Source organism: Hemiscyllium ocellatum, chromosome 6, assembly GCF_020745735.1.
Source record: "Hemiscyllium ocellatum isolate sHemOce1 chromosome 6, sHemOce1.pat.X.cur, whole genome shotgun sequence".
Taxonomy (NCBI): Eukaryota; Metazoa; Chordata; class Chondrichthyes; order Orectolobiformes; family Hemiscylliidae; genus Hemiscyllium; species Hemiscyllium ocellatum.
In genome coordinates this window covers 94771207-94795591 of record NC_083406.1, presented here as the reverse complement: position 1 = coordinate 94795591, position 24385 = coordinate 94771207, and the positions used below count along the sequence as shown (strand labels likewise).

The window sequence follows — 24385 nt, the reverse complement described above, 5'->3', positions numbered from 1 at the left end:
CAGTGAGAAATGCAAATAGCATTTAAAATGGTTAATGAAGGAGTACATGGCATTTGAGCCATCACTATCCTGAGTTTATAAAACTATTTGGAATTCTTTATAAATAAAAAAGATTAAAACTTAATACTGCAGGTTAAAAATTGCACTTTAAAACCATATCAAATAAGGTCACCATCCAATAGCAGTCAGCTAGGAGTTAAATTAGCAGCAGTCCTTCAAGTGTTTATGACCAGTTCAGTCCTTCTTGGCATTTATAAATGTTAGTGCTACTTTTCTGATGAGCATTCAATTTTCATCCTTGAATGGCACTTGAAATCAGTGCGTGCAGAGGCAAGGTTGCTGGAGGCTCAATGAGAGAAATTCTCAGATACCTAGAAGAAGCATTTTCATTTTAATGAATGCAGTTTTCTGAGAAAGTTTATGTTGACACTTAAAAACCCAACTTACTTGGAGCTCCTGTATTTTTCTTTAATGGCTTGTTGTGGCTGGAATTTAGCTTGGAGAAAGGTCTTATGCATATCATGCAGGCAAGGTACAATATCAACCAATGAGTATCCAGTAAATGTAGCAAGAGATGGAGGCTGTCAAAATAGACAGTTAGTATCTTACAAATTAGAGTTTACAAAATGTATAAATTCTAGATTCAGCAATTTATTGACTTTTGTTTAGCTCAACCAAAAAGTCATACATTTTAGGCAGAAAAAAAAAGTGACATTCAATTGCTGGAAGATCAGTGCAGTAAGGGGCCTTTCAGGTATTATCCTTAATATTAGAACTGAAGAGAAAAAGCTTAGGAAGATTTAATACTAATTTCAGGTGTATGGTGACTCTTGCACAAGAATCCTTCATGGGATGAGGGCCTGTTAGGTGTCCAAGAGGTATACGGTAGTAGAGTAGAAGGATTGTCATACAAGTGGGCTGGGGATTAGACAGTTAGTTTAAAAAATGTCAGAATTAATTCTATGTGGTCTTCCTTCTGCTTTAAAAAGGTGATGGGAGGTTGATACTTCTGCAGAGTAAACAAACTGCATTTATCATTTAAATTAATCTTCAATTCACCCATTATATATTTCCATTTTGAAGTGTGATTTAGTGGCACAAAAATACTTACCCAAAATGTATTGTTGATTGTGTAGTTTGCCAAACAATATGCAGCTGCTGCCATTAGAGAGGGTGCATACCTCAAACATACATCAGCTTCTAATAGACTCAGTTCAGCTATGTACTGAGAAGAAAAAAAAATTTAGCCAGTTAGCATGACAGTTCTGTAACTGGGCTTCAGATGACTGTTGGTAGCCAGCTTTATCTGCAACATACTTGTGCCATCCTAACCTTTGGCCTCTTGCATTCAACACCAAATCAGTGTTCACTTTGAATTCAAGGTGTACAATGTAGAAGTAGGTCACTGAGCAACCCATATCACCACAATGGCATCCAATTAAGTTGGACACAATTGTCCAAATCCAACTACTCTGGTTAGGCTTGCACAAGTATCAATATCCAGTCAGAGGCCCACTTGCCTTTCAGTCAATAGACTTACATAAATAGCTAATGTTTCCTTCAAACTTTTCCAATATTTCCACAAAAGACATGGATATTTACCTTGATAATGTGTGATACAGAATAAAACATTAACCACCACAAAGCTCTAGTTAAGCATTTTTGGAGTTGTGCAATTGCCATAACCTGAGTAATACAATATTCTATTGTTTCAGAATCACAATGTTAACTATAGATAAAGTTGCAGTAAAGCCATGCAGAGTTTAATTTGGCCTTTACAGTCACTCAATTACCAATGCCATGAATGGCAATGTTGAATCCAAATTATTTGATGATCTTAAATGCAGGTGCACTGTCCATTTCAGATTGTTAGAGGACAATGGGCTGTTTAAAAATTAAGACAGGACAAACCATCCACTAGTGAAGGATCAAAATTTGGACTGCAGATTTCCTAGTTTGTTTTAATTGGTCAGAGGACCAGGATGATCTGTCAAGTCCAACTCACTTCTCCCAGGCAGAAAGCTGACCAGGAGATTTCATAAAGTCTACACCATACCACCAGGAGATTCACAAAGTCTAGAAGAGCCTCAAGTCTAATGTGGACTTAGAGAAATGGTTTAACATTGGAACATCACAAGCTTTTATACTGACCTAGTTACATTTGCAGAACTAGTTCAGTTTTTAAATTATGTAACTGCATCATGCCAGTGTCATGAGACAGGACAATGGGAAGATGAAATAAAAAGTTTAACAAAGTTTCTACACATGCAAGTAGAATATTCTAACATCTGTCCAATATCTCAATTATAAATAGAAATATTCAAAGTGGTGTTTAGAAGTCATTCCCAAATGTAATTTGCATCTCAAAGCCAGCATACTTGTTGCCAAGCAAAGAAGCTATGCTATTATTAGGGCCATGTCCAAAAATATCTTGGTTGGGTTCAGCAAGACAAATACCTCTGGGAAAATCACAAGATCAGACATTAAAGGGTCTCATGCAAAGTTCAGCTTCAATGCAGCAGTCCATTTGCCTAGATTGTCTTGCTTTGAGCATAGTGGTGTTGGGCTATTGTTAGTAACAAGCATGGGGCCAAGATTGGTTATTGATGGATACAGAATACAGCACAGAACATGCCCTTCAGCCCTCTTTGTTGTACCAATCTGTGAACCAATCAAGTCCACCCCCCACACTATCACCATCCATATGCTTATCCAAGGACTGCTTAAATGCCCTTAAATGTGGCTGAGTTAACTACATTGGCAGGTAGGGTATTCCACACCCTTACCAAGTAAAGAACCAGTTTTTGACATCTGTCTTAAATCTATCACCCCTCAATTTGAGGTTCCACCCCTTGTAAAGCCAACATCTTAAGGGGAAAAAAAAACTCATTGTCCATCCTATCTAATCCACTGATCTTGTCTATTAAATTCCCTCAGCCTTCTCCAAACGAGAACAGACCCAAGTCCCTCAGCCTTTCCTTAAAAGGCCTTCCTTCCAGACTAGGTAACATCCTGGTAAATCTACTCAGCCTTTTCCAATGTTTCTACATCTTTCCTACAAGGTGTGACCAAAACTGTACACAATATTCCAAGTGAGGCTGCATTAGCCTTGTATAGTTGCAGCATGACATCACAGCTCCAGAACTCAAACCCGCTACAATAAAACCTAATTCATCGTATGCCTTACCAACCTTATCAACTTATCAACCTGGGTCGCAACTTGCAGGGATTTATATACATGGACACCAAGATCCTTCTGCACATCCACACTACCAAGGATCTTTCCATTGACCCAGTATTCTGCTTTCCTGTTATTCTTCCCAAAGTGAATCACCTCCCATTTATCTGCATTAAACTCCATTTAAAACACCTCAGCCCAATTCAAAATTCTTCCACATGGTCACCATTCTGACCAGTGTCATCTGCAAGCTTACTAACCCAACCACCTATGGGTGTGTCCAAGTCATTTATAAAAATGACAAACAGCAATGGTCCCAAAACAGATCCTTGTGGCATACTACTAGTAACCAAACTCCCCCAGGCTGAATACTTTCCATCAACCACCACTCATCGCTTTCTGCAAGGTAATTTTCTAATCCAAACTGCTAGATGTGGGCAGCACGGTGGTTAGCACTGCTGCCCCACAGTGCCAGAGACCCAGGTTCAATTCCCACCTCAGGCAACTGACTATGTGGAGTTTGCATGTTCTCCCCATGTCTGCATGGGTTTCCTCCAGGTGCTCTGGTTTCTTCCCAAAGATGTGCAGGTCAGGTGAATTGACCATGCTAAATTGCACAGTGTTAGGGAGGGGTAAATGTAGGGGTATGGGTGGGTTGCACTTTGGCAGGTCAGTGTGGACATTTTGGGCCGAGAGGCCTGTTTCCACACTAAGTAATCTAATCTAAATCACCCTTCATCCCATGACTCTGCTTTTTCTCCAAAGGCCTACCATGTGGGAACCTTAAAAGCTTTACTGAAGTCCACATACGCCGTATCAGCTGCCCTACCCTCATCCACATGCTTGGTCACCTTCAAAAAAGTGGACGAGACATGACCTGCCCTTGACAAAACAATATTCATTATATCCAATCAAATTGTTGCTTGCTAGCGATTATAAGTCCTCTTATAATCCTTTCCCAAAAAACTTTCCCTACAACAGATGCAAAGCTCATTTGTCTATACAGTTACCTGGGTCATCTCTCCTGCCATTCTTGAACAATGGCACAAGATTTGCAATCTTCCAGTACTAAACTAGTAGACAATGATGACTCCAAGATAAAGGCTCTATCTTCTCTACTTTCCCAGGGAATCCTTGGATAAATCCCATCTGGTCCAGAGGGCTTATCAATTCTCAAAAAAAAAACGTAACACCTCCTCCTTAACCTCAATCCTTTCTAGTCTAATAGCCCATATCTGTCTTCCCTCAAGAAAGAATATTGTAGAGAAAAAGAAATGAGAAATACTTATTTAGCACCTCTGATCACCACAGGGTGATCACCCAATTCTATGCCTCCTTAGTCTTGCATAATCTCATCATAATTGATAGGGGAAGAGCAACAACACTTTCCCTGTGGCATATACCCATCCCTTTCCATTGCTAAACTAAACGTGACTGAATTATGGTCACTCCCTAAAGTGTTCACCTACCACGAAGTACCAGATCCAGTGTGGCCTCCTCTCATCAGCTCTTTGACACACTGTTAGGAAGACCATTTGAGGACAATATTCAAAGGCTGGAGACATGATTTTGTCTGTCAATTAAGTAATTACTGCTGGCTTCCTACTCCTGTGACAATGAGCCAGAGAAAGTCATAAAGGCCCATCTCTGGAGCAGGTGGGACTTGCACCATAAGCTTTAGCCCAAAGGCAGGATACCATCACTGCATCAAGGAGACCTCAATTTGTGGATTTAGAGATAACAGGACAGGTTGACAAAAAAAAAAAAATGGGTGGTCAAGATGGTTGTCTATTAGTCAAAAACATGAGCAAAGAGATTATGATGGAGCTATATGAAGCGTTATTTCAGCCACAGCTTGGGTACTGCATGCAGTTCTGGTTGCCAAACCATGGAGGGAGGTGACTGCACTAGAAGGTGCAGAGGAGATTTCACCAGTGTGTTGCCTGAGCTGCAGTAATTCAACTACTTTGTGGGATGGCTAGCAGTCAGGAGCAGGAAATTCTCTAGAATGGTGGATAGCAACCTAAAAAAGGACATGATACAGGCAGAACAATGACATTTAAATTGTGTGAACACCATTGAACACAATGCTATGGGTCAAGAGCTGGAAAATGCACTTTGAATAGATGGATGTTAAAACAAGAGATGAACTGCCTCAGAGGTGCAAAAACCTTGGCTCGGACTTTATTCGGATCGGCCACCTATTAAATAATTTCCAAATCTCAGTTTGAGTCAAACTCCATCCTGCAGGAGCCTGGGAGTTAACCCAGAAATAAGATACATACCATTGCTAGGTTTCCCATTTGTCCATCAATCCCTTCCTCCTTCAAAAACTGCGTTAGGAACTGGTTAACCGTTGGAACGGTCATGTCAAAGCTCAACACCTTGAGTAGGAGATGTTCCATGCGCAGGAGCTGTTTTTTGGTGTAGGTATCATCTGTTATGTAGACAAACTCATCTATTTCAGGGGGATAGATTTCTTCATATTTCCTAGGGAAAAGTGTACAAGTTGATCAGTCAGTATATTAAAAAATATCTTTATTCCCAAAATCACTGCGATCCTAGAACCAATTTTTTTTTTGTGCAAAAATAAAACAGACAAAAATCCTTTGATTGGAGTTCCACATGGAAAAGCCGAACAAAAACAAAGCAAAGACTTACGATGCTACCAGCATAGCTGCTGTGCCCACCAGTTGCAGCTTTCCTCTTAGGACTGACATACATGACAGGAATCTGTCCAGGTAGTTAATAGCCAAGTACAACGTTTCAGTTTGCAAGTTGTACTCCTCACCAACTTCAACCAGCCAGTCCACGAGAATGGAGCGCATACTGTGGGTTATGTCCGGCTGCTTCTTCATGTACCCAAATTTCGGTCTGCATTTCTCCTGAAAAACATTAAAAGTTAGCACCCAGTTTGGAATGTAAAATTTGTACTGTAAAAGTGACGAGTCATGGTGGAAAAAGGTCATCCCGCAGAGAGAAAGCTGTGAGCCTCTATGCAGATTAGCATTCGAAAAGAGGTGGTCACAAGCCCATACAGTATTTGCTTTGAAATCTAGACTGAATAAATATTTAGTCCTCCCAGAATATTTAATGGAGGACACCTGCAGCTGGGTTGATGTAAGTCACCCTCCCCTCCTGGCACCTTCCCCTGCAGGAATTGCAAAGCTTGCGCTCATGCTGCCCACCCCCCCCCCCCCAAAGGAGCCTTCCTCATCCAAAAGCTTCATCTACACTTCCACAATTTATTATTATATCCATTTCTCCCCATGCAGTCTCCTCTACATTGGAGAGGCAGGGCACCTTCTCAGAGCTTCAGAAAAACATCTTAGGGACACCCACACCTACCAACCCACTGCCAAGTGGCCAAAAGTTTCAACATCCCCTCCCACTCTGCTGAGGAGAAGGGGGCCCTGGGCCTCCTCCATTACCACTCCCTACCCCCTGACATCGAGGAGGAAGACCTCATCTTCTGCCTTGGAACCCTTCAACCTCATGGCATCAGTGTGGGCTTCACCAGTTTCCTCGTTCACCCTCCCCAGCTCAGCACCACCCTCATGACTGTCCACCCGATCACCTTTACCCCACCTCCATCTCCGGCACTGTCAGTAATCTTTCCCAGCCCCACCCCCTCCCGTTTATCTCTCCACCCTGAGGCTCCAGCCGCATTCCTGTTGAAGGACATTTGCCCGAAACATGGATTTTCCTGCCTCTCGGATGCTGCTGACCTGTGCTTTCCCAACGCCACTCTAAGCTTGACTGCAGTTTAACAAACAGAAGTTTCACAAACTCAGAGCCAATAGAACATTTCCCCCACTATCCCAGTCAGTGTTGTTGCAATCTAGGGAAGCGGCCAAAAGGATTCCGGATTCTGCTGCAATGAGGAGGTTAATCTTGTTTAAAGTAGTTTCTGCAGCAGGCGAGTTTTAAAACAGCCCAAGAATAGGGGTGGCACGGTGGCTCAGTGATTAGCACTGCTACCTTATTCGATTCTAGCCTTGGGCAATGGTCTGTGGAGTTTGCACATTCTCGCAGTAACTGTGGGTTTCCTCCCACAGTCCAAAGATGTGCAGGTTAGGCGAATTGGTTATGCTAAATTGCCCAGAATGTTAGGCGCATAAGAGAAAAAAAAATTGGTCTCTGGACTGGTTGGGCCGAAGGGCCTGTTTCCACACTGTAGGGAATCTACTAGGACGAGCCACCCAAGAGAGAAAGTGTTGTGACCCAAGCCCAGCGGCAACCAAGGGTCGGCAGTGAGTGGTTATATTTCCTTAAATAGCAGAGTTCGTGCTACTGAGACTCACTTCTGCTTCTCGGAGGTACCGATAAATGTCTTCTGCATATCCTTCCACAGCGAGGTAATCTACGTGTACATGCGAATCTTCATGGGAACGCTGCGAGCGCATGGATGAATCTACTAACATTGGCGAAACTGTAGAGGTAACAAAACATCAACAGCCAATTGAATTGAAGGAATAGAATTGCTTTATACGTGTTCTAAGCAGAGGTAGAACTAAGACTGTGCTCGAATGGTAAAGTTTTAAACCCAATCGTGGTAGTAGCGGAAAAAAATGGATACAGCAACGTAAACATCCACGGTTCGAAGACAACACAAAAGATTGAGTTCGTATCAAGCGATACGAAATTCTAGCTCGCGTCTTGCTGTTACCTTCACTCAGATCTAAGAACAGACAATAGTCGTCCGCTGGTTTGGAGACGTTACCAACTTCTCCAAGTTTAGATTGGAGTTCAGAGGTTAGATTACATTCAGAGACTTCGACTTCGTCTTGGACTTCATCCTCCATATAAATATTGAAGTTCGGGTTGGACACAAAAGTAGCCGGACATTCAGAGAGAGTGCTGCAGCTCTTTGCCGAAATGAGCCCATTATCAGTCCCCACTGCAACAGTACCACAAACTTTCGCAGAAACCTAACAAAACAAGTCAGAAGAGGAAAGAGAAATTCTAAAGTCAGGCAGTTTGCAAACTCGCTGAAATAACTCGAGCGCTCCGGCGAGGTGAAATGGGCTCTGAACGATATATTTAGATAATACAGCCCCAAATATAGTTAAACATATAGGAATAACGGATTTGGTGAATACAGAAACTACCTGAGAAAGCGAACGCCTCTGCTGGTCGTTCTCGTTTAGCACCCCTAAAACGGTCCTCTGCTTTTGGTTAAGTGGGCCCATCTGCGGGACAAGATGTTGATTTTCTTGATTAGCATTGCGCTTGACAGCAGCATTGCTCCTGTACATGTTAGCTACAAACAAAAGACTTGACACCGCCAACAAAAAAAAACTGCACAATTTTTCCCCAGTTGCCTACTCAGCTCCGAGCAATTGCCTCTCAGATCACATTTATGAGTTGGTGCTTGCCTAAAGCCAGCCTATATAGTGGAATGGCTCTAATTGGTCTCCAGGCGCGGAGTAGCTCTCTCTGTTCTCATCATGTAGCAAATTACTTTCAATCAGCCCGCGTCTATTGAATCCCACCAATCACCTTCCGTTACCAGCGCACGTGAGCTTCGGCTCCCCGCTGCCATGGTAACGCAGCACGCTACCGTCTGCCACCTGACTTCCGCATGCGTACTGCGGCTGCGTGTTACCAGGGCGACAACGAAGTAGCATCTTTGGGAAATAATCGAGTGCTCAATATTCTGGTCCCCGCAGGGCGCGGCCCGAAAACTGGGGGAGACTTTTCCCCCGCGGCCTTTGGTTTTTTTTTCTCCAAAATATAAGACCCGAGTCCTTTTCCTGTGATAGTTATCCGCTTACCTAAATCTTCAAGGCGCCTCCACCGGGAACCCTTGCAAATGGCTCCTTCCCGCTCCAAGCTTGGAGTGTGAGGTCGGATCCAATGTGCAAAAGGTGGCTGGCAACTTTTTCCACAGAATCATAGGGCGCAAAATGCGTGATGGACGTAGTGGTGAGGGTGGGCATTTAGTGGTCCAAAGTAGCATAGTGTAACTTCAAGTGTGAGTCACATTGGATTATTTATTGGCGAGCGTTTTGGACATAGTGAGTGTTAGAAGAGTCGGCTGGTCTTGGTGCCAATCGATTTGGACCCAAGGCCTCCAATGCTTCACGCAATCTACTGTCAACATTACAGGTAACTGAACATGCATTCAGCAGCAGGAAGACCGACCCTCCCTCAAATCAGTGCTATGATCAAAAAGTTTAACAATAAAGTTTTTGCTTCGAGTCTTGCCATAGCTAATCCCTCGAGAATTCCAAAGTGTAAAATCAAAATCAGCAACGTAAAATTCAATATAAAATAAAGTGACTGTTCAACCATTATCCATCACAACAAAAGTGAAATTAAATCTAATTCGTCAAACTGTACGGGTTAACATTACAATTAAAACATCGTTAATCAACACCAATGACCATCACTGATTGTAAATCATGTGCAATAATAAATTCTGGAAAATTGGACAGGTTGGGGATGTTTTTCTCTGAACGTTCATGACCATAAGATGTAGGAGCAGATGTTGGCTATTCGACCCATCGAATCTGCTTCCCCATTAGATAGTGGCTGACAGGTTTTTCAACGTTATTTTTCTGCTATCTTCCCGTGACCCTAAATCCGCTTACCAATCAAAAACTTATCAGCATCGTCTTAATTAGACTTGATGACGCGGCCTCCGCAGCTCGCTGTGGTAATGAGGTCTATAAATTAACCACCCACTGACTGAAGAGATTCTTCCTCATCTCAGTTCACCTTAAGGCTGTGCTGTTGGGTCCTGGTCTCTTCTACTAGTGGAAAAATCTTCTTCACGATCACTCTATTCAGGCCTCTCAGTATTCTGTAACTTTCAATTGGATCTCTCATCATCCCTCTAAACTGTGAGTACAATCCCAGAATTCTCTACCACTCTTCATATGACAGGTCCCTATCTCTGGGATCATTTTGTAAACACGAGCACAAACTTCCTTATATATTGGACCAAACTCCACTCTCAATATTCTAATTGTGGTCTGATTAGAGCTGTATATAGTCTTGGAAGTACATCTTTGCTTTTGTATCCTAGCCTAATCTTGAAATTAATGCTAACATTGTTTGCCTTCCTAACTACCAACTGAACCTACATCTTAGCCCAAAGAGAAACCTGAATTTGGACACCCAAGCCCCTTTGTACTTCAGATTTCTGAAGCCTTCTCTATTTAGAAAATAGTCTGTGCCTCTATTCTTCCAAAGTACCAAACCTCATACTTTCTCACATTATATTCTATCTGCTACATTTTTGCCATCTCTCCAAGTCTGCCCAAGTCCTTCTGCAACCTCCCCACTTCTTCAACACTAACTGTCCCTCTGTGTCTTTGTGTCAACTGCAAACTTAGCAAGAATACCCTCAGTTCCTTCATTCAGATCATTAATGTATACCTGAATAATTGTGGTCCCAACAAGGATCTTGGTGGAACTCTACTAGTCACTTTTTGCCATCCTGAAAAAGACCCTTTTATCCATACTTTCTGCCAATTAGCCAATTTTCTATCCATACCAGTATCTTGCTCTTAATACTATGGTGTCTTATCATATTTAACTGCCTCATGACCAGTAGCTGGTCAAAAGCCTTCTGGAGATCCAAATAGATGATATCCACTGATTTTGTTTTGTTTAATTTGCTCATTATTTCCTCAACAAATTCTAACAGAATTGTCAGGCATGACCTACCCTTGACACAACTGAGCTGACTCAGTCCTGCCTTATAATGCACTTCCAAGTACTCTGCAAGTGAAGGTTATGAGGGGCCCTAATTGAAGTATATAGGATTATGAAGGGTATTGATAAGGTGAATAAGAAGCCCATTTCTCCCATTAATAAATGGGTCAAAAGTAGGGGACAGAGATTAAAGGTGTAGTTGAAAGGTAAGAGGAAAGTTGAACTTTATTTTTCACCTAGAGGATAGTGGAAGTCTGGGAATTATTACCTGAAAGGATAGTTGGGTAGGAAACTCAACTTTTAACAAACATAAAATGCTGGAGAAACTCAGCAGCTTTGAGCAGAAACTCCAACACTGTTTGGGTGCCCAGTAGCTTTATTAGGACATAGACTGACAGGTGTAGCTCCACTTAATTTCCAGTAAAAACAACTACAATGTTTATCTTCCTCATTAAGCAGACTACAAACTCTTCAGAAACTTGCTGGTGAGTTCTAAAAGTCTTGAAACTTTAACTGTTTCTCTCTCCTCAGATGCTGCTAACCTGCTGAATTTCACCAGCATTCTGTTTGTTTGAATTACCAGTGTTTGCAGCATTTTGCTTTCATTTGACTCAACTTTTAAGGGACGGCACAGTGGTTCAGGGGGTGGCACAGTGCCTCAGTGGTTAGCACTGCAGCTTCACCGTACCAGGGACCTGGGTTTGATTCCAGCCTCTGGCAACTGTCTGTGCTGAGTTTGCATATTCTCCCCATGTCTGCGTGGGTTTCCTCTGGGTGCTCTGGTTTCCTCCCACAGTCCAAAGATGTGCAGTTTAGGTAGATTGGCCATGCTGAATTCCCCATAGTGTTAGATGCATTGGTCAGAGGGAAATGGGTCTGAGTGGGTTACACTCCGGAGGGTTGATTTAGGATTGTTGGGCTGAAGGGCCTGTTCCATCCTGTAGGGAATCTAATCAATATTTAGATATTCACTTCCATTGGCATAGCCTCCTAGAACATTGGACTAGTGAAGTCTGATCTTTGCTGATTGCTTCAGGTGCAATGGCATTGTTCTGTACTGAAATGTCTGAATCTACCCTGATAAAATTCTCATCCTTAAATTATAACACTTATTTAATGGTACTTTTTCATTTCCACAAAATTAACTCTGTCATTCATCTCTTTTGATAAAACTAAATTGTCTACTGCCAACACTCTCTCATTTTGCAAGTCCAGTATCTGAATAGGTTGAATACATGATCTTATAAACCCCACAACTGTTTGGGTGCTAATAAGATTGTTGAGGATGTGATTAGACTGACAGGTGTAGCTCCACTTAACTTCTGGAAAAAATCACCTGCAACATTTACCTTAATAATAAAACAATCAACAGCAAATGCTGATGATCGGAAACAAACAAAAACAGAAATTGCTGGAGAAACCTAGCAGTTTTGGCAGCATCTGTGAAGAGAAAACCGTTAACGTTTTGTGTCCTGTGATTTCTCTTCAGAATGTGTACAACATTTATCCTTGTGGGGGAGGGTCCTCAGATTAAAACAAACAGAGATTTTATTTGGTTAAAATCTTATCCACACAGATTAGGCCTTCAGAGGCTATTTTTTTTTTTGTTATCCTCAATGGTTCCTGTAAATCATAGCCAACTGGAATTGCTTTTGTGCTAATAGCTTCATTGGTGATTGTACTAGTAAAATCCACATTCAATTAAGCAACAGATGAGATTAAACAAAAAACCTGCAATCCCATTGCATCATGTCAAGCAGGACCATGTGAAGGTCTGTCCACTACAACTTTGAAGTTAAGTTACTTGTGCGAAGGGATCATCAATGATTTACAGTCAATGGAATGGTGTGGCAGGTGCTGAAAGACTTAATCCAGACTTCATGACTCCTGCATAAACCAGCTATTTAAAAACATAGATGTAACACTAGGTATGCCCATGTGATACAGTATCATTTGGAGAATGTGCAGAGTTCTCAAAGACCAGGGAAAGTTGCTAAGAGAGTGAGGAGGGGAAAAAGGGCTTCATGTGCGCAGGGTATTAAGGGACCTATTCCTCTACCTGAACCACACTGGCCAGCAATGTATGGAACACTTTGGCTTCAGAAAGGATGTCCTCATTGCCATTGTGGCTACAGTAGGTGCAGATTTCAATCTCAGCCCAGTCTATGGATCACATTGCCACTGGTTGTGAAGATGACTGTAGCTAAGAAACATTTATCTATCTGTGTGGAACTGGAGGTACCTGCAATAACTTGTAGTTTGCTATCCACTGCTCCATATTTCACAAATACTTCATTTATAAGAACTGACAATATTTCATTTTGCCAGAGCAACAGGCAGAGTGGGTATATGGCTTTGCAAGGATTGCAGGATTCACCAAGGTGTAGCTTGTACAAACATTGGAGTGCATGTTAATGCTGAGATATAACTTGACAGAAAGGAATTATTTCCTCAATGTGAAGCTGGGGTTGAGGTCACACAAGTCAATGCCCAACATTCCAGCAGCAACCATGATGCTTTTTCATTCCATAGCTGCCAATCTGCCAGTTATATTTGAACCAGCATGACAAAAAGGTAGCCATTGGACCACAAGGGCTGATGGCATAGCAGATGAGTCCAGTGCACAACATACATTAATGAAAGTTACATGAAAGCTGTCCACTGGGCTGCTTAAACAACACTTTTACTGCATGGGTTTCACTAGAAGAGCAAAGCGGTACTTGTCAGAGTGAATGTCAAGGTTCATGTTGATTTTCTGTATGCTGAACAATCATGCAGTGGCTATTCAGTGAAATTGAGAAGAGGAAAGCAGGCAGGAACTTCAAACATCACTTTCTGACTGCACTGTCTTTGAACAAATGGTACATGTGCTTTCTAACTAGACAATGACCCTTGCTAACAAAATTGAATCTGATCTCCTTCCATATGTTCAGTAAGATTATCATTACTGAATCTCCAACTATCAACATCCTGGGAATTACCATTGACCAGAAACTGAACTGGATGAGTAATGTAAATGTTGCCACACGAGCAGATGAGAAGCTTGGAATTTTGTGGCGACTAACTCACCTGATTCCCAATTTTTTTTTTGTCCACCATCTACATGGCACAGTGTGATGGAATACACTTCACATGCTTAACTGGATATGTATAGCTACAACAATGCTTAAGAAACTTGACACCATCCAAGCCAAAGCAAACCATTTGATTGGCACCTGATTCCCCAACATAAACATCACTTCCCTTCACTACTAACAAATGGTAGCAGCAGTGTATGCCACTTACAAATTGCATTACAGTAATTCATCAAAACTCCTCTGACAGTACCTTCCAAACCTGTAACTTCTATTATGTAGAAGTACAAGGGAAGGAGATGCATGGAACACCATCATCTGCAAGTCCCCCTCCAAACCACACACCATCCTGGCTTGGAACAAGATTGCTGCTCCTTCTCTATCACTGGGTCAAAATCCTGGAACACCCTTTCTAACAGCACTATGCGTATCCTTAAAATGCAAGAACTGCATTGGTTCAAAAAGATAGTTCACCACACCTTTCTTAAGGGCAACTAAGGAAGGACAATTGGTCCAGCTATGCCCTCATACAATGGATTAAAAGAACACAGCAGAGTGAGTGGCACTCCCCTGGGGCAGTGACTCAATAATCTTAACAATCCTTTGACAAATAGATTGCTGGAATACTGTGATATCCTGCTGGAAAAGTGCAGCAGGTCAGGCAGCATCCAAGGAATGGGAGAATCAACGTTTCGGGCATGATTCCTTCTTTGGGCTCATGCCTGAAATGTCGATTCTCCTGCTCCATGGATGCTGCCTGACCTGCTGCGTTTTTCCAGCAACACATTTTCAGCTCTGATCTCCAGCATCTGCAGTCCTCACTTTCTCCTACTGTGACATCCTTCCAGTCACTCTTAACACTTGTACCCACAACCATGATAGCAGTTATCTCAGTTTGCATAATGAAAATCTGAGCTTAAACTGCAACGCCACAATTTTAATGTCATTACTTGTCCTGTATTACGAGTTCTATGGAGAGCTTGTACAAAGTTGATTTCCAGACTCCTACATGCTCCTTGACATTTCAAACAGGTTTTCTATAGGCTTGTCAGTACCATAAAAGATTCCACTGTGAATATCACTCAAGCTTCATCAATAGTTTGGAAAATTAGTATGCTCAGCTGAGTCTTCTTCAGAAAATCCACCTGCAACATCATCCTCTCAAAAACAGTACCTGCTACAGGTTTCTTGTGCCTGGTAACTCATCACATGCACACCCATCAAATATTTCCTGAAGTATGTATAATTTGTAGTATTTGGACTGGTGGCTGAGAGAGAGAGACAGTATCTCTTCATAGAGTCATACAGCACGGAAACAGAGCCAAACATAATCCCAAACTAATCCAGTCCCACTTGCCTGTTTGTGGCCTATATCCCTCCAAACCTTTCCTATTCAAATATTTATCCAAATGACTTTTAAACTTTATAACTGTGTTCACACCCACCACTTCCTCAGGAAGTTCATTCCACATGTGAACCATCCTCTTGTCCCTCATGTCTTTTTTAAATGTTTCTCCTCTCACCTTAAAAATATGCCTCTTAGTCTTGAAATTCCTCATCCTAGGGAAACAACACCTACCATTAACCCCATCTGTACCCCTCATAATTTTATAAACCTCTATAGGATCACCTCTCAACTTCCTACCCTCCATTGAAAAAGGTCACAGCCTATGCAGGCTTTCTTTATAACTCAAACCTAACCTTCCGTGTCTAGCAATATCTTTGTTGCTTTCTTAGTTTTCCACACTGCCTCACTAAATTACAGTTCTTTGGAATCTGAAAGGTGAACAGCACGACTGTATGGTTGTGGTGCTAGCTGGGCACAGTTAGAGAGTAAAACATACTGTTCACACCATCTGAAGCTTCCAAAATAGAGGTGATTGTGGGTTGAAGGTAATGTGCAATATGAGAAAGACAATCAGATAAACAGCTACAATTATCTTTCAATATCTTAGCTCTGTGGCTGGACACAAACTAATTTCTCACTATTCCAATCATGGTGAGCACTGTCTCCTTAGGATATGAAGTCACACATCCCCTGCCTGTTAGTTATTGCTACCTATGGTTGTGACTATTAATCGGTGAGAAGCAAGTGTGCTTCTTATCATGGTGCAACCTAATTTGGATGACATATTTTGTCATGGTTCAATAGCTAGCAGTATGTGCAAACTGTAAAATATGGACACTGTGCTTGCAGCAGTATAATTTATGTTAAGGGGAGGTGAACATGTGAATAATAGATGTAAGTCACAACTGATAAAAATGAGCTTATGGTGCATTGAGCAATGTCTGAAGTTATTAGTGGAGCTGGTGTGAATGACATTTAAAGATGCATTTCCTGATCTCTCCCACTTATAGAATCATGGAATCGTACATTGTAGGAAAGGTCCTGTGACCCATCGGGTCTGCACTGACAAAAACTACTTTAAATCTACACTAGTCCCACTTTCCAGCACTTGGTCTAAAGCCTTGAAGGTTATGACACTTCTAAGTAACTTTTAGACATCGTGAAGTTTCCTGCCTCAAGTACCCTCCCAGGCCCTGCATTCCAGAGTCTGTCCACCCTCTGGGTGAAAGCAATTTTCCTCAAATCCCCTCTAAACTTTCTGTTTCATCTTTAAAATTATGGACTCTTGTAATTGACAGTTTAACTAAAGGGAACAGCTGGTTACTAACCACCCTGTCCATGCACCCCCATCATCCTATACACCTCCATTCAGTTCCCTTTCTGCCTTCTCTGCTCTTAAGGAAACAACCCTAGCTTATCCAGCCTCTCTTTTTGGTTTACTTGCTCCATCTCAGGCAGATTCCTGATGAATCTCCTTTGCACTCCCTCCAGTTCAGTTATATCCTTCTTATAGCGTGGTGCTCAGAACTGCACACAATATTCCAGCTGTGGCCTAACCACAGTCCTACATAATCACCCTACTCTCATAATCTATGCCATGACTGATAAAGAAAAATATCCCATGTGTCTTCTCAATTATCATATTAACCTATCCTGCCACCTTCAGGGATCTGTAAACAAACACCCCAAGATTCCTTTGTTCCTCTGAGCTTGCTCGTGTCCTGCCATTCATCGAACACTCCCTTTTCTTGTTACTTCTTCTCAAGTGCATCATATCATTCTAATGAAGGTTAAATTATCTGTCACTGATCCGCCGAGCTGTCCAAACCATCTAGATCCTCCTAACTTAAGGACCTCTTGCTCACTGTCAACCAGCCAGCCAATCTTTGTGTCATCTGTAAACATATTTATCATCCCAGCCACACTTGCTTATCAATCATTTATATATGTCGTGAACACCAAGAACCCAACGCTGTTCCCTTGTGGTATGCCACTGGACCCCGGCCTCCAGTCACACGATACTCTTCTAACATGATCCTCATGTCTCCTACCGCTAAGCCAGTTTTAGGTGCAACTTCCCAAGTTACTCTGAACCACATGATTGTTTTTTAAAATTCAAATGTGGGACGTGGGTATTGTTGGCTGGCCAGCATTTATTGCCTGACCTTGGTTGCCTTTGAGAAGGTGGGGGAGAGCTGCCTTCTTGAACTGCGGCAGTGCATGTGCTGTAGGTTGGCCCACAATGCCACTAGGGACGGAATTCCAGGATTTTGAGCCAGCAACATTGAAGGAACCGCAATATGTTTCCAAGTCAGGATGGTGAGTGGCTTGTAGGGGAACTTACAGCTGGTGATATCCCCATATATCTGCGCTCTTGTCCTTCGAGATGGAAGCGGTTGTGAGTTTGGAAGGCGCTGACTAAGGATCTTTGGTAAATTTCTGCAGTTCATCTTGTAGATAGTTCACACTGCTGCATCACTGGTGGAGGGGGTGGATGTGGTGCCAGTCAAGTGGGCTGCTTTGTTCTGGATGACATCAAGTTTCTTGATTGTTGTTGGAGCTATGCTTATTGAGGCAAGTGGGGAGTATTCCATCACACTCCTGACTTGAGCTTTGTAGATGGTGGACAGGCTTTGGGGAGTAAGGAGGTGAGTTACTCACTGCAGCATTTCTAGCATCTAATCTGCTCTTGTAGCCACAGTGTTTATGTGGTGAATCCAGTTGAGCGTTTGGTCAATAGTAGCCCCTAGGATGTCCCCCAGGCAGCTCAGGAAATTTGCCATGTCCATAGCACCTTCACCAACTTCTACACTTGCACCATTGAGAGTAAACTGTCTGGGAATAATGGTCTGGTATAGCAACTGCTCTCCTCAGGACTGTAAGAAACTACAGGATATGGTGTGCACAGCCCAGAGTATCATAGAAACCAACCTTCCATCCTTGGACTCCATTTACACGGCAGCTGCCATGGAAAGGCTGCCAACATCATCAAAGATCCATCACACCCCATTATGATTTCCTACAATCTCTTCTGTCAGGCAAAAGATACAGAAGCCTGAAAACATGCACCAGCAATTTCAGGAACAGCTTCTTCCTGGCCACTATTAGACTGATAAATGGACTCTCTAGCCTAAAATAATGCTGATCTTCCTACACTGAGCTCACCTAGCGCATGACCTGTGCAATGCAACCTATGTGCCTCTGTCTAAGTTTGTTTTGATCTGTACATCCTGGTTACTGAGATCTGCTTGTACTGTTCGTAAACAATGCCTTTCACTATACCTTGGTGCATGTGACAATCCAATCAATCAATCATTCAATCAATTATCTATCTTGCCTATAATAGTCCTAGCATTAAAGTAGAGGCCATCAACTTACTCCCTTGAAATTCGAGTTGGCTGAACCTCTGCGCCTTGGTTTTTTTTTAAAGTATGCTATGCCCCTATTGCACTAACACACTGTCTCCTCCCCCTGCTGAACTAACGGGATTATTGAACCTTTTTGTGGCATCATATTCATATTCTTATGTCTAGACCTCTGGTATGTCTAGTCTCGCTGCATTCTCAAAGTGTCTTTGATTAAACCTCACCTACCAAGGCATCAAGGTGTTGGAAAATCTTAGAATGTGTGGTCTCCATTTTTCTGTCTTTCTCAGGTCATAAGCTGTTTCATAAGAATATAAGGAGCAGGAAGAGGCAATTCAGCCTCTTGAGGTTGCTCAGCCATTGAATACGATCATGATTGATCTCATTTCGACTTCAACTCCCCCACTCTCCTGCCCACTCTCCATACCCCTTCAACATATATTAATTGAAAATCCATTTACCACCTTCTCAAATACTGAATATGTCTCCTTGTTGTAGAAATCCTTCCAGCTCCTGCTCCAGCCACAATGCACCTCTCCTTTAAGCAGGCCAATCTGGCTTTAAACAATGTTGGCTACCTGTACCCAGGACTAGCCTCTCAGGAATTTGGGCCCTAGCTGAGATATACAGCCACTCAACAGTGATGTTAGCACTGACTGAAGGTTGCAATCATGTTAATTAGCAGGAACAAGAAGTTGGCATGTTGCCTACTTGGAAGTAACAGGTATAGATTACTGGCGCATTGCCTGTCTTTGAGACTATCAAATTTAGACTCACACAGCACAGTATGAGATCATTCAACAAATTATACCTATGCCAGCTCTTTGAAAGACTCATCCAATTAGTCTCCAGGGTAGTGCCCTTTTTTTTGTCTCCAGTGTCTTTTTTTCCTTTCAAAGTAAATATTCAATTTCATTCTGAATGTTGCTATCAGTTCTGCTTCTGCTACCCTTTCAGGTTGTGCATCCAGATTATTATGTCTTGCTGCATAAAGTACTTTCTTCTCATTTTATTTCTGGTTATTTTGTCAATTATCTTAAATCTTATTTTTGTTTACTGATTCTCCTGTGACTAGAAACAGTTATCTTAATTTATCCCTAATCACGATCAAAAGCCTCATAAGTCTGAACATCTCTGTGAAATCTCTCCTGAAATGTTAATTCTCTAAACAAAAGGACAATCACAACTTCATGATGTCTCTCCAAATAACTTCAATCTCTCAACCATGATAAAATTCTAGTTGACCCACTCAACACTATCCCCAAGACTTCAATGTCCTTCCTAAAATGTGACATCCAGAAGTGGGCAAGTTATTCCAGTTGAGTCACAATTGGTCATTCATACAGGATTAGTGCAAATACCTTGCTGTTGTACACAGGCTGAACATGAAATTTGAATAAGCAACTACCTTTCAGGTCCAATATAAATGTATCAGTCTATTCATGCAGCAACTTACCACTTAGTCTTCAATTTATCACAAATCTAATGTAAACTTTTGATAGCGCATGCAATTTAATCATCAGAACATCTGTGTTGCAACTAATTAAATAAGAGTAAAATACCTTAATTCCAGCAAAATCTGTCATATTTCCCTAGTTTGTTTTAATTTTGAATATTCATCAATTTGAATGGAAGTTGGAAGCTATGGGGAACTCTGCCTTCAATTTGCCATTTAATCAAATGTATGTATGCCCATTTGTGTGGATCTGTACTCATTTTGGGAATTGTTGGTTTTAAAAAATAGCCAGCCTTCCATTCAAAACTTACATGTTTATATTTACAATGCTTCCAATCACTAAAATAGGTAAATAGTCTATCAATTATCAATTGTATAAATTACATGGGGCTGTTACTGAGTTTGAGTGGAATTGAATACTCACCCAAATTCTTACACAAATGTAAAATGAGCAAATGAGATATTGTATATCTGAAATAGAGCTTTACTCAAGTAACAAATTATATATGCTTTTAAATATCAGACTAATTTCAATAAGACCATTGTGATATGTCTTAGATTTTTTGAATCCATTACCTGATTATAGATGCATTCTGATTTTCAACGTGTAAAGTACTGTTTAAAATAGCAAAGGAAGTTTTTGAATAACCTTAAGCTGCAAGATTAAGAATATAAATTCCATTTCAAAGAATTGAACATATTATTATTGTACTGAAGAAGTGTTGTACTGTTTAAGGTATAATATTTTAACTGAGGCCCCATTTATCTTCTCAGGATGATATAAAAGATCTCATTTAAAAAACACAGAAAATTCTCTTTGGTGTTCTGCCTGATTAGTTATCTCTCAATCAACATTCCTAAAATAGATTAGCTAGTAATTTATGGACCAGGTCAGACACCCTGAAAATATTGTAAGAAGGTAGCCTAGACCCTAACTGTTCCTTAATTTAAAGGCAGATGTGAAGTGGACATTCCAGATGTGATGCAGCTGGTCAAACCACTCAGTTTTAAGCAAAACAGAATATATTTAAACATTACAGTCAAAACACGAACAAAAAAAAAACGGAATTTAGAATAACTTCACTATTGGAAAACTTAACCAACCCGAGTACAGCAACTTAACTAAGGAACTGTTCCAATTCAGAAACATCCCATTAACACAGTGCTTGACAAAAGGTAAATTGAAACAGATTCTTACAGACAGGAGGGAACAACACCCAAAGAGATTTCAGAGAGAACGTCAGTCAGGAATTATTTGTTGAAGCTTGCAACCTTCCTGGACTCCAGCATCTTATGACTGCTACAGCTAAAACAAACTAGGAAAAACCTAAACTGGGAGAACTGTCCACTCCTCTGCTATTGTTAAACTAGGCACTTCCTAGACCCCTTGGTATCTCTATCTTTGCAACCCCTCTTAAAAAAAAAAAAACCCATGAGGACAAAATAACCTTGTTAAAGTGACAGCATCGTCACACCTCTCCCCTTAAAAGAAAACATCAATATACAAAGATGGCTTCATTTTAAACCCCCTTAGTCTTACTCTGTTAGTACACTACAGCACATATAGATTGCATTGATTATAACCATGCAAACATGCACAACTACATTCTATTTCAGTCCGTTTACTCCTGCCACCAAATGCCTCCATTTTTCATCTAAGTCAACAATTCGTTGGCAATTACGTTTTCTCATCCTGCCCCGTGTACAATTTTCAAACTGAATAACTGCAATAATAAGCTCCATCTAAACAGTCTGAAATTTTTGTCCTTAAACTTCTCCAAAACTTTAGTGGGGTATGATCAGTATATGTGATTGTCTCAGCCACATTCCTGGCAACATAAATGTTGAAATGCTGTAATGCCAACACCAAGCTCAAGGTCTCCTTCTCAACTGTCAAATATTTCTGTTGATGAATGTTCAATTTCTGCAGAAATATCCTATAGATCTTTCTATCAACTTGTCGTCTTGTTGCAAGAGTACAGCACTGACACCACATCACTTGCATCGATAGCCACCTTGAATGGCCTTGAGTAATTAGGTGTGGCTAAAACTGGGGCAGTGGTTAACACAGCTTTGACTGTCCAATGACTTTTGCCGTCCACTGAAACTTACTGCACTTCTTCAGTAATTCAGTGTGAGGAGCGGCCACACTGCTAAAATTTGGTACAAATTTTCGATAAAACCCACTCAATCCCACGAATCAGACTATTGATGGTGGAGAAAATCCCTCAAAAACCTTTGTTTTCACATTCTATAGGGCCATCTGTCCCAAAATTGAAGAAAAATGTATTTTAGGTTTTCAGTCCTACTATCAGACTTGTCTTTTTTAAAAAGCCAGAAAGTCACTTTGAATATTGCATTCAAAACAGTATTTATAAGAAGTCATGTGATTTCAGTTAAATGAGTTGCAAGCCACCAGACGACATAATTGCTAAGGTGTTTACTGATTTGTGTTTAGACCACCACAAAGAGAGAGATTCATGGGGAAAAAGGCCTATATCAGCTGAGATGCTGCTACTAGTGCTTTCTAAGTAGTCAGGAGGAGGGAGAAGTCCTAAGTTGCGCAGAAGTCAGTGAGAAAAAAAGCTCCAGAAGCCGAACGTTATGGTGGTGTTAGAGAGGAAGATATTTTACCATCAGCATGGAAACAGACTCTTTAGTCCTATCAGGCCAAACATAATCCCAAACTAGTCACATGTGCTTGTTCCTGGCCCATATCCCTCCAAACCTTTCCTATTCCTGCACTTATCTAAATGTCTTTTAAGCATTGTAACTGTGCCCACTGCCACACACAAATCTTTCTGTAAAAAATTTGCCCATGTCTTTAAACCTCTCTCCTCTCACCTTTAAAAATATGCCCCCTAGTTTTGAAATCCTCCATCTTAGGGAAAATATACCTAACATTTATCCTATCTGTACCCTTCCTGATTTTACACACCTATGGTCCAGTGGAAAATAAACTCCCAGTGTATCCAGCCTTTCTTTATAACTCAAACCTTTCATAACTGGCAACATCCCGGTAAATTTCTTCTGAACCCTCTCTAGCTTAATAATATCCTTCCTATAAATAGGACTCTGTTAAGTAACGTTAGCAGTTTGTTTTAAGGGTTTTGTGGACAGACATTACTGAAGAAAGGTACATCTAGTCAATGCACAGCAATTTGCTGAAATGAAGCCAAGTCCAAGTGCCAGCTTTCAACAAGGAGATCAGGGGTGACTGTGCACTGAGGTTTGTATGTCTGTAGTGGTTGCTTTTATTAAAGAGATGAAGTTTTGTGATGAGATTGTTCCAACAGTTCCTATAATAAAATATAATTTGTGCTTCTCTTTTGTGTTATAAGCTTTTATGTTCTATTGTGAAGTGCACATTGACGGTATCTTGAAAATAGTTCATCCACTAACCTCAATGGTAATCAAAAAGAAAATTTCATGCTGGAGTCTAACTTGTCCAGTGTGACCATCAGCTGGATTATTCAACGTACTTATTCAAGTATTAATTTATATCTTTGTCATTAAACGATTCTTCTATAGGTTTTATATGTGCCTATTTTTTTTAACGAAAACTTCTTCGATGTTATTGAAGTATAACGCCTGCAAGAGCTTGACTTTGTTATCGACTGATACTTTGGAAAGCTTAAAAAAAATCAATATTTTCATTGGGCATTTTGTGAATTTTATTCCCCACTATGCCACATCAAAATCCCCATTTTTTTTTAAAAGAACAGCGAAGTTTAAATTAAAATGACTTCCAGTTCCGCTTTCCACCTGGTATTTCCTTAAATGGCGTACAGGATTGGAACAACATGCAGATGATGGTTACTTTATTGGAGTCTACATTGATAGTACCGCCGTCTTTACGTATGAGCTCATTCCAATATGCTACCTGTCGTTATTATTTATATTTTAACATCGGTATCTTCTAAATGTTGTGCTGCACGTGCAAATTATTCTGTTGACAGACGAATCTTTTTTTTTTAAAAAAAGAGAATGCAAACAATAAAAGGGACTGAATGCAGAGCGACAATATAAAAATGCAACGGATCGAAAGCTAGCAGCGTAGTCCCGGTATCAGGCTATTCCTTTGCTTTACTCTGGGGTCCGAGTTCTGTAATTAATCACCAACTGATTGCGTTTAATTTCTAAGGACGCCGAGTACCTCACGCTTTTCTCTCAGCGTGGGACAGTTACTATGGAGCCCGAACTTACACACATTGCATTTCCCCTGATCCCTGGGCAGGCCAGCAGTTGGGATCCGCCCAAACACCTCACTGTGAGTGCAGCAAGGATTCAGCTTCATTA

At 41.1% G+C, this 24385-nt stretch overlaps 1 protein-coding gene across 1 annotated transcript; it reads right to left on the bottom strand.

Annotated features, from left to right (window-relative positions):
* Nucleotides 1–292: 292 nt before the first annotated feature.
* On the bottom strand, nt 293–8808 carry ccna1 (cyclin A1). Its single transcript, XM_060826982.1, has 9 exons — nt 8691–8808; nt 8290–8441; nt 7848–8109; nt 7483–7610; nt 5840–6063; nt 5464–5668; nt 1112–1225; nt 448–581; nt 293–371 (listed from the first exon to the last, which is right to left on the bottom strand). The coding sequence occupies exons 1-9, from the start codon at nt 8806–8808 to the stop codon at nt 293–295; spliced, it is 1416 nt and encodes a 471-aa protein (XP_060682965.1).
* Nucleotides 8809–24385: the final 15577 nt, after the last annotated feature.